Below are 14,413 nucleotides of genomic sequence, written 5' to 3'. Positions count from 1 at the left end.
GGGGGATGTGCGTGGCTGCTGGGAACGAGGCACAGTTGAGTTGAATTGTTTGTCTTTTTACTGTGGTCGCCCACCATATGCAGCGACCATATAAGATGACCCCCGACTTCTGAGCAGATTTTTCGGGGGTTAAAAAGTTGTCTTATACGCTGAAAAATACGGTACAGATTCCATAATAGTACCAATAAAAATTACAACTTGTCCAGCAAAAAAAGCCCTCATATGGCTTAAATGTTGATGGAAAAATAAAAAAAGGAAGGGGGGGACCCCAATCAATCTCAGCACAGGAAACAAACCTTCAGACGCCACAGAGACCCCATGCAGCCCCTCTCTGCCCCAAAGAACAGAAAAAAACACTGCTGATTAACAAGGGGAGGGGCTTTTTAACCTCTTTCTTTTTCCTGTCCCTCTATGGTCTGACGTCAACCTCCTGTGGTGCTGTCATAGAGGATGACTAGGAAAAAATTACTTGGGCACTAAGGTCCACAGTGTATGCTGGGGAAGGGGTTAAACATTTATTTCTGAAACAAAAAAAAACATAAATGAAATTTAAAAACACAAAAGTACAAAATAAAGCAAAGCTTTTATACTGATGTACCAGCTGCCGTTTGAAGGAGTTCTCTAGGCATGTCACACACTGCTACTCTCTATAACAGACAGATTGATAAATCTAAAAGGGCAAATGTGAAGTTTTCTTTCAGGGATACACTAAATATAAGATAACTAACATGTGAAAGAGAAAAGTTAACCATATGAAAGTTTCACTTGGCAATCCAGGTTTCTGAGCATAGAGCCAATGCCAGTTTACTTTCTGCTCCCTGCAGCGTCTCTCTGTAGATACTGGCAAGTCTGAAGAATTTCTATAGGATTTTACATTTTTCCTCCTACTCAAACAGGCTCTTTCCCCATTTTCAGCACCGTGGACAGATCCTGTCACATACAGAGCAATGTGCTGCTTTTTCTTTATACATTAGCTACGGTAAATACAAAGTAGGCAGCAGAAGTCACAGGCAGCCCATAATCCTGGCCATAGGTCACACCTTGCCTTCTTATTCCAGCGTCTTTCCAATACATCAAACTCCAGGCCACCTGCAATGCTTATAGCTCTCCTATTTCTGAGAGAAGGCATGCGCGGGTCTCCCTGCTGGTGGGGGTATAACGGACAGAAGGATACTGTTCACAACACACAGATTGTCATACAAATGGGTAGGACTTGGTGCATATATTGGCACAAAATCACTAAACATACATACAATTCCATTTGCAGAGAAAATCTCCGCCCTGGTTTCCAGTAATATATATCCAAAATATAATTTTTGATATGTTATTACATAGGCAAAGTTAGACAAAACCCTAATATACACTTATTATGGTAAATGCACATATAGTACAGATAGATAGATCAGATAGTAAGAATCCTGTGTGCTATATATACCTAATGTGTCCAGCAGGGGGTGCTGTATAGTATACGAATTACATTCGTATAAGTAAGAGGGAGCAGGGGATGGCGGTATATCAAGGGCATTTATGGCTGGAGGGACATGGGTGACATTTGGTGATGCTGCTGGGCAGGGGGGAGTTAATGCAGGCCTGTCAGTTAGGATCTAGAGGAGCCTGTGCAGAGGGAGTCACAGCAGGAACCCCTGTTAGCCAGTAACTGCAGGAGGTGGTTCTGGATCAGCAGTCCTGCAAGCTTGTGTGGTCGCATAATAGAGGAGTTGGGAGGTCCAGGAGCTGCTGCAGGAGGCGCCGCTAGCATGGTACTATCTCCGTGCTAGCTTTAACACCCCCCTGCCCAGTAGCATCACCAAATGTCCCCCATGGCCCCCCAACACCTCTCCAGTCAAAAATGCCTTTGATGTGCTGCCATCCCCTGTTCCCTCTTTTTTTTTGAGAGAATTAAAGGGGTTGTCCGGCGATAAAAAATTATTCACAGAATAACACACATTACAAAGTTATACAACTTTGTAATGTATGTTATGTCTGTGAATGGCCCCCTTCCCCGTGTTTCCCCCCACCCACGCTAGACCCGGAAGTGTGGTGCATTATACTCACCGCATCTCGTGTCGTCCACGGTCTCCAATCGTCAGCAGTGACGTCTTCTTCGGGAGGCCGGCGGATCTTCCCGAGTGCCGGCCACCCTCTGCAGCGTCATCCGAAGCTCAGCCGCGATTGGCTGAGCATAACTGTGCTCAGCCAATCGCGGCTGAGCGGCTGATGACGCGGCCACGTCATCAGCTGCTCAGCCGCGATTGGCTGAGCACAGTTATGCTCAGCTAATCGCGGCTGAGCTTCGGATGACGCTGCAGAGGGCGGCCGGCACTCGGGAAGATCCGCTGGCCTCCCGAAGAAGACGTCACTGCTGAGGATCGGAGACCGTGGTCGGCACGTGACAGGTAATGTATAGCGCACCACACTTCCGGGTACACGGGTGGGGGTGGTGGGACACGGGGAAGGGGGCCATTCACAGACATAACATACATTACAAAGTTGTATAACTTTGTAATGTGTGTTATTCTGTGAATAATTTTTTATCGCCGGACAACCCCTTTAAGCCTCTCTGATCTACTACAGAGAGAAATAGCACTATGTGTGCATTTCCCATAATTTGTGTAAAACATATTAAAAATTATATTTTGGCTGGACCTCTGGCACCACAACAATTTGTAGGAATAAAAGAAACACATCTCTGGTATACCATTGTGCAGGGGAAAACATAACTGCTACATCAGCCCTGCATTCCATTAATTCTCACAAACTGAAAGGTACTTAAAAGCCAGACCCCCACTGATCATACACTTTTCCTCACACTAAAAAATCTGGATGATGGGAGCTCCACCAGTCATCTCCATCAGTTTTCCTGCTCACAGGTCTGCTTTAATTAAACATTAACATGCATGCCCAACCACCACCACTACTTGTGGACACCATGGCTAATACCATGACGCACCATGCTTCACAGGCACATCATGGCGATTCCAGTGAATGAGGGCGCCTGTCAAGTCACAGCCACACTCCCATCCCAGCTGTGAAGACCGATGCTGGCCCCAGTCTCATCAGTTTAACCCTATAGATGTTGTAATACTGACCACTGCATCTACAGGGTTGACAGATGGAGGGGTCTTCTTTTGTCGCCCTTCAGCACCCCTGATATGCGATTGCAGGGTTCTGATAGGTGCCATGGCCTCTGGGTCTGCCAGCTATAGAAACCTGTGAGGCCCAGCCATAGGTTGGGTCACACAGGCTGAAAGTCAGTAGGTAACTCACAGTGTATACTACACAGCACATACATATCAATAAAATTAAGGATTGCAGAAAAACAGTAATGAGGATGAGGATGAAAACTACCTTGTTGTACAACCCTGTTTTATGGGAGAATACCAGTAGGTTAAATTCTTCTAACCTGCTGTTAGATTACCTTTAAAGCAAATGTACCAGTTTGCTTAGTGATTTGTTTTTACTACCTGGTTTGCACCGGTGAGTACATCATGGTGGCGCAGTCCATTTTCCAAAACGCTGTCTGTTTCTTCATATGCACTTCAGCCCACTCTATGCACTGGAGGCAGGCTGGGGGCATCCCTAGTGTACTGATCCCCCCCCCCCCCCCCCGGGTGACATGCCTCCATCAAAATCAAGTCTGGCTGCGTCACTGAGGGGATATTGTTACACTGAGGGCACGGCACCTGCCTCTAGAGCACAGAGCAGGCCAAAGTGCACATGAAGAAACAAACGGGGGCGATCACGGGAATCGGGCACCATTTTGAAAAATGGACTGCACCATCAGGATCTCCATGCCAGCGCCAACCAGGTGGTGAAAAAATAAAATCACTAACCAAACTGATACATTCACATTAAGTGGGCTCAATGGATAGCACTAGTAAGGGTCTTTTAAAGGAATGCGAGGAGTGCACTTGTAGAGGATCACTATGGCTCGAACGGTTATAGGTAGTTACAGTTGTGCTCAAAAGTTTGCATACACTGGCGGAATTTTTGCTTTCTTGTCCTTTTTCAGAGAATATAATGATAACACAAAAACTTTCTTTCCACTTATGGTTAGTGGTTGGGTGAAGCCATTTATGGTGAAACTACTGCGTTTCCTCTTTTTAACCTCTTAAGGACATAGGACGTACCGGTACGTCCTATGTCCTCACTTGCACTTCAAAGCGGTGAAGTGCCGCGATCCCGGGTGCCGCGTGTAGCCCGGGACCGCCGCTATTAGCGGGCACGGTCTGATCGCCGTGCCCGCTAATTAGCTAATCGGAGGCAGCTGTCAAAGTTGACAGCTGCCTCCGATTACCGGAGGCAACGTTTCCCTGGTGTCTAGTGGGGGAGATCGCTCCTCCGGGACCTTGTCCCGGAGGAGCGATCTCCGTTACTGATGCCGGCCGGGGACGCGTCCAAGATGGCGCCGTCCTCGGCTCGGCACTCGTTTGTTTCCGGCTGCAGCAGCCGAAAGCAAACGAGTGCCGATCTCATGGATCTCTGCAGCATATCTATGCTGCAGAGATCTCAATGAGAGATCACAGTGTATATACTAGAAGTCCCCCAGGGGGGCTTCTAGTATATGTGTAAAAAAAAAAAAAAAAGTGTTGTTTATAGTAAAAAGCCCCCTCCCCTAATAAAAGTCTGAATCACCCCCCTTTTCCCAGGTTTTAAATAAAAGTAAACAAATAAATAAATAAATAAACATGTTTGCTATCGCCGCGTGCGTAATCGCCCGAACTATTAATTAATCACATTCCTGATCTCGTACGGTAAACGTCGTCAGCGCAAAAAAATCCCAAAGTGCAAAATTGCGCATTTTTGGTCGCATCAAATCCAGAAAAAATTTAATAAAAAGCGATCAAAAAGACGTATATGGGCAATCAAGGTACCGATAGAAAGATCACATCATGGCGCAAAAAATAACACCTCGCACAGCCCCATAGACCAAAGGATAAAAGCGCTATAAGCCTGGGAATGGAGCGATTTTAAGGAACGTATATTGGTTAACAACGGTTTGAATTTTTTACAGGCCATCAGATACAATATAAGTTATACATGTTATATATCGTTTTAATCGTAACGACTTGAGGAACATGCATAACAAGTCAGTTTTACCCCAGGGTGAATGGCGTAAAAACACATTTCCCCCAAATAAAAGAAATGCGTTTTTTTTTTCAATTTCACCACACTTTGAATTTTTTTCTGGTTTCGCAGTGTACTTTATGCAAAAATTCAGCCTGTAATCGCAAAGTACAATTAGTGACGCAAAAAATAAGGGGTCATGTGGGTTTCTAGGTGGAAAAATGCAAGTGCTATGACCTTTTAAACACAAGGAGGAAAAACCGAAAACGTAAAAACGAAAATGGGCCATGTCCTTAAAGGGTTAAATGATAATGAAAACCAAAAACATCCAAATGACACTGTTCTTTAAATCGTGTTTTGCCCCCTCTAACATTAATGACGGCTTGAAGCATTTTGTGGTGGAGGTTGATGGGGCTCTTTATTTTCTCAGATGGTAAGGCTGCACATTCTTCTTGGCAAAACCTCCAGTTCTTGTAAATTCCTGGTCTGTCTTGCATGAACTGCATGCCTACTATCTCCCCAGAGTGGCTCAATGATATAGAGGTCAGGAGACTCAGATGGCCACTCCAGAACCTTCACCTTGTTCTGCTGTAGTAAGTGATGATCAACTTGGCTTTGTGTTTTGTATCATTGTCATGTTGGAACGTCAAAGTATATCCCACGCGCAGCTTCTGGGCTGATCAGTGCCAATTTGCCTCCAGTATTTGCTGATAACCTGCTGCATTGATCTTTGCTTCAGGTTTCACCAAGTTTCCTGAGCCTTTGTAGCTCACACATCGCCAAAACATCAGCAATCCACCCCTTAAAAGTTAGATTTTGGTCTCATCACTCCAAATGACCTTGTTCCAGAAGTTTTGAGGTTTGTGTCTGTGCTGTTTGGCGATTGTAGTCGAGATACTTTGTGGCATTTGCACAGTAAAGGCTTTCTTCTGGCGACTCGACCATGCAGCCCATTTTTCTTCTAGTGCCTCCTTTTGTGCATCTTGAAACAGCTACATTGCGTCAGTTTTCAGAGAGTCTGGTGTTTCAGCTGATGTTATTTATGGGATTTTCTTTGTATCCTGAACAATTTTCCTGGCAGTTGTGGCTGAAATTCTTCTTGGTCTGCTGTACCTGCTATGGTTTGGTTGGTACTGAGACCCTGATTTTCCACTTGTTAGTCACCCTTTGAACACTGCTAACTGGCATTATCAATTCCTTGGATATCTTTTTGTACCCCTTTTCTGTTTTATACAGTTCAACTACCTTTTCCCATAGGTTCGTTGTCGATTCTTTTGCTTTCCCTATGATTCACAATTAAGGATGGTCTGAACCTAAACTATTTATCTTTCTGTAACCAACGACTAACTACCTTGCAAAGTGCAGAGAGGGTGCTGTGGCGGGGAGAAGCCAAGTGTCAAGCTGGCCCACTTAGCACACTGGCTTATCTGGCATTTGCCAGATGGGCAGTCCAGTCCTGGTAAAGGGTTACTGTGGCTGGCACCATTATAGGTAGTTATGAGGGCTCTGAGGGATGCACTGGTGGAGGGTTATTGTGGCTGGCACCAATATAAGTTGTTATGAGGGATGCACTGGTGGAGGGTTATTGTGGCTGGCACCATTATAGGTTGTTATGAGGGATGCACTGGTGGAGGGTTATTGTGGCTGGCACCATTATAAGTTGTTATGTGGGATGCACTGGTGGAGGGTTATTGTGGCTGGCACCATTATAAGTTGTTATGAGGGATGCACTGGTGGAGGGTTATTGTGGTTGGCACAATAAAAAGTTGTTATGAGGGATGCACTGGTGGAGGGTTATTGTGGCTGGCACCATTATAAGTAGTTATGTGGGATGCACTGGTGGAGGGTTATTGTGGCTGGCACCATTATAAGTTATGTGGGATGCATTGTTGGAGGGTTACTGTGACTGGCACCATTATAAGTTGTTATGTGGGATGCACTGGTGGAGGGCTATTGTGGCTGGCACCATTATAAGTTGTTATGTGGGATGCCCTGGTAGAGGGTTATTGTGGCTGGCACCATTATAGGTTGTTATGTGGGATGCACTGGTGGAGTGTTATTGTGGCTGGCACCATTATAAGTTGTTATGAGGGATGCACTGGTGTAGGGTTATTGTGGCTGGCACCATTATAAGTTGTTATGAGGGATGCACTGGTGGAGGGTTACTGTGGCTGGCACCATTATGGGTAGTTATGAGGGCTCTGAGGGATGCACTGGTGGAGGGATATTGTGGCTGGCACCATTATAGGTTGTTATGTGGGATGCACTGGTGGAGGGTTATTGTGGCTGGCACCAATATAAGTTGTTATGAGGGATGCACTGGTGTAGGGTTATTGTGGCTGTCACCACTATAAGTTGTTATGAGGGATGCACTGGTGGAAGGTTATTGTGGCTGGCACCACTATAAGTTGTTAAGAGGGATGCACTGGTGGAGGGTTATTGTGGCTGGCACCAATATAAGTTGTTATGAGGCATGCACTGGTGGAGGGTTATTGTGGCTGGCACCATTATAGGTTGTTATGTGGGATGCACTGGTGGAGGGTTATTGTGGCTGGCACCATTATAGGTTGTTATGTGGGATGCACAGGTGGAGGGTTATTGTGGCTGGCACCATTATAAGTCGTTATGCGGGATGCACTGGTGGAAGGTTATTGTGGCTGGCACCATTATAAGTTGTTATGAGGGATGCACTGGTGGAGGGTTATTGTGGCTGGCACCATTATAATTAGTTATGTGGGATGCACTGGTGTAGGGTTATTGTGGCTGGCACCATTATAATTAGTTATGAGGCATGCACTGGTGGAGGGTTATTGTGGCTGGCACCATTATAGGTTGTTATGAGGGATGCACTGGTGGAGGGTTATTGTGACTGGCATCAATATAAGTTGTTATGAGGGATGCACTGGTGGAGGGTTATTGTGGCTGGCACCAATATAAGTTGTTATGCGGGATGCACTGGTGGAAGGTTATTGTGGCTAGCACCATTGTAGGCTGTTATGTGGGATGCACTGGTGGAGGGTTATTGTGGCTGGCACCAATATAAGTTGTTATGAGGGATGCACTGGTGGAGGGTTATTGTGGCTGGCACCATTATAGGTTGTTATGTGGGATGCACTGGTGGAGGTTTATTGTGGCTGGCGCCATTATAAGTTGTTATGCGGGATGCACTGGTGTAGGGTTATTGTGGCTGGCACCATTATAAGTTGTTATGAGGGATGCACTGGTGTAGGGTTATTTTGGCTGGCACCAATATAAGTTGTTATGAGGGATGCACTGGTGGAGGGTTATTGTGGCTGGCACCAATATAAGTTGTTATGAGGGATGCACTGGTGGAAGGTTATTGTGGCTGGCACCAATATAAGTTGTTATGAGGGATGCACTGGTGGAGGGTTATTGTGGCTGGCACCATTATAGGTTGTTATGTGGGAAGCACTGGTGGAGGGTTATTGTGGCTGGCACCATTATAGGTTGTTATGTGGGAAGCACTGGTGGAGGGTTATTGTGGCTGGCACCATTATAAGTTGTTATGTGGGATGCACTGGTGGAGGGTTATTGTGGCTGGCACCATTATAAGTAGTTATGTGGGATGCACTGGTGGAGGGTTATTGTGGCTGGCAACCACTATAAGTAGTTATGTGGGATGCACTGGTGGAGGGTTATTGTGGCTGGCACCATTATAAGTTGTTATGAGGGATGCACTGGTGGAGGGCTATTGTGGCTGGCACCATTATAAGTTGTTATGTGGGATGCCCTGGTAGAGGGTTATTGTGGCTGGCACCATTATAGATTCTTATGTGGGATGCACTGGTGGAGGGTTATTGTGGCTGGCACCATTATAGGTTGTTATGTGGGATGCACTGGTGGAGGGTTATTGTGGCTGGCACCATTATAGGTTGTTATGTGGGATGCACTGGTGGAGGGTTATTGTGGCTGGCACCATTATAGGTTGTTATGTGGGATGCACTGGTGTAGGGTTATTGTGGCTGGCACCATTATAAGTAGTTATGTGGGATGCACTGGTAGAGGGCTATTGTGGCTGGCACCATTATAAGTTGTTATGCGGGATGCACTGGTGGAAGGTTACTGTGGCTGGCACCATTATGGGTAGTTATGATTGCTCTGAGGGATGCACTGGTGGAGGGTTATTGTGGCTGGCACCAATATAAGTTGTTATGAGGGATGCACTGGTGGAGGGTTATTGTGGCTGGCACCATTATAAGTTGTTATGAGGGATGCACTGGTGGAAGGTTATTGTGGCTGGCACCATTATAAGTTGTTATGCGGGATGCACTGGTGGAAGGTTACTGTGGCTGGCACCATTATGGGTAGTTATGAGTGCTCTGAGGGATGCACTGGTGGAGGGTTATTGTGGCTGGCACCAATAATTAAGTTGTTATGAGGGATGCACTGGTGGAGGGTTATTGTGGCTGGCACCATTATAAGTTGTTATGAGGGATGCACTGGTGGAAGGTTATTGTGGCTGGCACCATTATAAGTTGTTATGCGGGATGCACTGGTGGAAGGTTATTGTGGCTGGCACCATTATAAGTTGTTATGAGGGATGCACTGGTGGAGGGTTATTGTGGCTGGCACCATTATAAGTTATGTGGGATGCACTGGTGGAGGGTTATTGTGGCTGGCACCAATATAAGTTGTTATGAGGGATGCACTGGTGGAAGGTTATTGTGGCTGGCACCATTATAGGTTGTTATGCGGGATGCACTGGTGGAAGGTTATTGTGGCTGGCACCATTATAGGTTATGAGGGATGCCCTGGTAGAGGGTTATTGTGGCTGGCACCATTATAGGTTGTTATGTGGGATGCACTGGTGGAGGGTTATTGTGGCTGGCACCATTATAAGTTGTTATGTGGGATGCACTGGTGGAAGGTTTTTGTGGCTGGCACCATTATAAGTTGTTATGAGGGATGCACTGGTGGAGGGTTATTGTGGCTGGCACCAATATAAGTTGTTATGAGGGATGCACTGGTGGAGGGTTATTGTGGCTGGCACCATTATAGGTTGTTATGTGGGATGCACTGGTGGAGGTTTATTGTGGCTGGCACCATTATAAGTTATGTGGGATGCACTGGTGTAGGGTTATTGTGGCTGGCATCATTATAAGTTATGTGGGATGCACTGGTGTAGGGTTATTGTGGCTGGCACCATTATAAGTTGTTATGAGGGATGCACTGGTGGAGGGTTATTGTGGCTGGCACCATTATAAGTAGTTATTAGGGATGCACTGGTGGAGGGTTATTGTGGCTGGCACCATTATAAGTAGTTATGAGGGATGCACTGGTGGAGGGTTATTGTGGCTGGCACCAATATAAGTTGTAATGAGGGATGCACTGGTGGAGGGTTATTGTGGCTGGCACCATTATAAGTAGTTATTAGGGATGCACTGGTGGAGGGTTATTGTGGCTGGCACCAATATAAGTTGTAATGAGGGATGCACTGGTGGAGGGTTATTGTGGCTGGCACCTATATAAGTTTTTATGAGGGACGCACTGGTGGAGGGTTATTGTGGCTGGCACCATTATAAGTTGCTATGAGGGATGCACTGGTGGAAGGTTATTGTGGCTGGCACCATTATAAGTTGCTATGAGGGATGCACGGGTGGAGGGTTATTGTGGATGGCACCAAAATAAGTTGTTATGCAGACGCTGCCTCTGAAACAACATGCACTACTGCCATATAAGCTCTACTGGACTACTTGTATGGAAATGCTCTTCCCTAGTAGTTAAAGGGGTATTCCCCCCCCCCAACAGCTAAAAAAATGTAATGCCCCGAAACCTATCTGGCCTTACTCAACAAACCCCCCTGAGTATTTTGAGCCGTCTCCCGTCTTTCTAGCTGCAGCCGTTCCTCAGTTACAATTTTTTCTAACAGCGATCTATAACCAAGATAGGAAACTACATTTCCCATCATGCAATGCTTCTGCCTGATGATCCTTATGACAGTCTGATGAACTACTGCTCCCAGCCATCCCATAAGTGTCTTCCACTCTGTCCTAGGTTACAGGGCATGATGCAACACATAGGGCACAGTGGAAGACACTTATGGGATGGCTGGGAGCAGTAATTCAACAGACTGGCATCACGCAAACATGATGTCCCCCGCTGTATCTCATCCCCCGGTGGCCGCCCGCGTCACGTCCAACCCCTGCCCCCCCCCTCCCAAATCCCAGCAGATGAGATACAGCGGGGGGACGTCATATTAGTGTGATGCCAGTCCGTGAAACTACTGCTCCCAGCCATCCCATAAGTGTCTTCCACTTCCACAGGGGATACCATATCATCCCCTGTAATCTAGGACAGAGTGGAAGACACTTATGAGATGGCTGGGAGCAGTAGTTCCACAGATTGGCATCACACGAACATGATGTCCCCCCGGTTGCCGCCCGCGGTCCACCCCCCGCCCCCCTTGCATATCATCTCCCGGTGGCCGCCCGCGGCAGCCGTGTCCCCCCCCCCCCCTTGCATATCATCTCCCGGTGGCCGCCCGCGGCAGCCGTGTCCCCCCCGCATGTCACCTTCCGGTGCCGGCAAAGTCCACCACCCCCCACATCTCACCTCCTGGTGGCACGTCGCCACATCTCAACCCCCCTCCGCGGGCGGCCACCAGGAGGTGAGATACGGCGGGGTGACATCATGTTTGTGTGATGCCAGTCTGAGGAACTACTGCTCCCAGCCATCCCATAAGTGTCTTCCACTCTGTCCTAGGATATGGCCGTATCGCCGTATCTCACCTCCCCCGGGGGGTGATATGCAAGGGGGGCGGGGGGTGGACGTGCCGCGGGCAGTCACTGGGGGGGATGAGATGCGGGGAGGGTACAGCCGGCTCCGGGAGGTGAGATGTGAGGGCCGTGCCGCGGGCGGCCACAAGGGGGATGAGATGCGGGGAGGGTACAGCCGTCTCCGGGAGGTGAGATGTGAGGGGGCGGGGGGTGGACGTGCCGCGGGCGGCCACAAGGGGGATGAGATGGGGGGCAGCCACCGGGAGGTGAATTCGGGACAGACGGCCACGTGGTGGTGAGATGCAGGGGGCGGGGGATCTGCTGTCAGAGAGGGAGACAGTGATCATCATCAGCAGCAGTCACTGTCTCAGTGTCCTCCCTCGCTTCAGTGGACTAGGTGAGAAGCGCTAACCCGGCCCAATGAAGAGATGGCGGACACGTGATGCCGTCTCGGAGGGTGGGAACCAGGAGCAGGGAGCGTGTTGGGTTGGACTGAGGTCTGATGATTCTCTGCATTTCATGGGGGTGAGTGCTTCTAGATAACAGCAAAACTGTGCAGAATCCATAATAACTTTATATTGGAAAGATGGAAAGCTAGGGGTGGGCAATGTATTAATGCTAAAATAATTTTGGGGGGAATACCCCTTTAAGTTTTTAACGGAAAGTGTCTCAAGATAGTCTGAGATTCATATAAATTATAGACACCAGAAAGGAGAGTAGAGGCTCAGGGGCCTACCATGCCACCTAAAGAGCATCTAGAAAACAATGGCTGCCTTCTTGCAAAAACAGAGCCCCCCTGGTCCACAGGTTCTGTAGCTCAGAGCTTTTGAACTGAATGAGCTAAAGTGAAATACCACACACAACCTGTGGGCATGTGTGGCGCTGTTTTTACAAGGCTGGGTCCATAGGATTTCTGTTTGTTCTCTGCTAAAGATGCTGCATCCTGGCAGTAACTGTATAAGATAAAGGGGGCAGCATGCTGCGTTATTTTGTGCGGTATTTGGCACGGAGTCCAGTGCAGGTGTGAACCCAGCCTGAGGAAGCAGCCATGTTCTTTTGAACTCCATCCCCCTCATGACTTGTATGTGAAGCAGAACACCATCCACTTGTCCACCACTTACAGGGGGTAAGCAGCTATATGCGGCCGCAAGCATAGTGATACATACAGAATGGCCGATACATGATATAATGCTGTTTAATATGCACGTTTTATAGCATCCTATGACAACTCTTCCTGGCCTGTCCCTCCCTATCTACAGAGTAGTACCCCTGTACTGTAGAATGAAGCTCAGTCACACCGTGTATCACTGCATATCACAGTAATGGAGCGGCAGCAGCTGCCCTGCTCAGTGTACATCACAGTAATGGAGCGTCAGCAGCTGCCCTGCTCACTGCACATGGACGCCCAGTCTGACACAGCCACAGCGGCAGCCGTCGGACACGAAGGGGTTAATGCGGGCTGCACTCACCCGAAGCCCCGGCCTCAGGGAAGAGACCCCCGGCACACACTGAGCGGCCCGGGCGCGCTGCGATGACGTCATCGTGACGCGCTGAAGAAGGAGCACAGGTGCAGAACCGTAAATGGCAGAGGAGGCTATTTATAGGGTAATGAATCGGTAGACGCTATTTTCAAAAGGACCTGCTGACATCACAAGGTCACATGACTTCCTCAAGTCATGTGACTGTACAGCAGGCGTGGCTTATTCAGTTTAGCCTGGCTGGTCTATAGGGCTGCCACAAGTTAGTTTCTCTCTGCAGGTCCTTTCCACAGGTAATTGTTAGGGGGACACAACAGTAAATATGATAATGGTGCAGTTGTACATGGAGCAGGGGGTGCAGTACAGCATAATGGGGGGTGCAGTAGTACATGGAGCAGGGGGTGCAGTAGTACATGGGGGAAGGGGTGCAGTACAGCATAATGGGGGGTGCAGTAGTACATGGAGCAGGGGGTGCAGTACAGCATAATGGGGGGTGCCAGGTAATAAGGCCAGGTATTGGGATTTTACCTACTTGCACCGTACCTATATGACTACACCTATATAGACTGCCCTCTGAATGAGGAGATGATCAGAGCGTGATCAGAGGGTGACAGAGAGATGTTCTGGATGAAGAAGAGGAATGCTGGAAGCACGTCACTTAGAACAGCTCCTGGAAAGTTATCATTTGTAGGCATAATACCCAAGGACCCAGAGACACTTATCTATAAACAATTTATGGAAAACAAATACATTGTGCTCTTGGATTCATGAAAAAGTATCTTTGCACAGAATGTATTGTTCTACCCTTTTTGACCTTTTTGAATAATAATAATGAATACTAATATAGATGCCATTGCGCATGACTGAATATCTAAATCACTAGCACCGCCTCATCTATGCCTTATTAGCATTTGTTAACACCCTATATTTTATCTGTCTATAAAATGTGATGACTATAATAAAACTTGGGCCATTTCTCCAGGCTTATAATCATGATACATTGTCTTATCTGTGTCAGTGACGTATAAGTAACGAGCTGGTAATACTGCAGATTCCAACTCTAGATTTAATTAAAAACCATCCTTTACCTGGGTTTTCGGCTTCTCTCCATAGAGAGAGGTCAACATCTAA

At 47.5% G+C, this 14,413-nt stretch overlaps 1 protein-coding gene across 1 annotated transcript in view; it reads right to left on the bottom strand.

Annotated features, from left to right (window-relative positions):
- METTL22 (methyltransferase 22, Kin17 lysine) overlaps positions 1 to 13,414 on the bottom strand; it is a 111,409-nt gene extending 97,995 nt beyond the window's left edge. Inside the window, exon 1 of the mRNA XM_069985403.1 lies at positions 13,274 to 13,414. Within this exon, the coding sequence (XP_069841504.1) occupies positions 13,274 to 13,345 (72 nt within the window). The 5' untranslated portion in view covers positions 13,346 to 13,414. The remainder of the gene's footprint in view (positions 1 to 13,273) is intronic.
- Positions 13,415 to 14,413: the final 999 nt, after the last annotated feature.

The sequence above is a fragment of the Dendropsophus ebraccatus genome, chromosome 9, assembly GCF_027789765.1.
Source record: "Dendropsophus ebraccatus isolate aDenEbr1 chromosome 9, aDenEbr1.pat, whole genome shotgun sequence".
NCBI classification, from domain to species: Eukaryota; Metazoa; Chordata; class Amphibia; order Anura; family Hylidae; genus Dendropsophus; species Dendropsophus ebraccatus.
The sequence above is the reverse complement of the archived record's forward strand: the minus strand, read 5'-3'. Positions and strand labels throughout refer to the sequence as shown.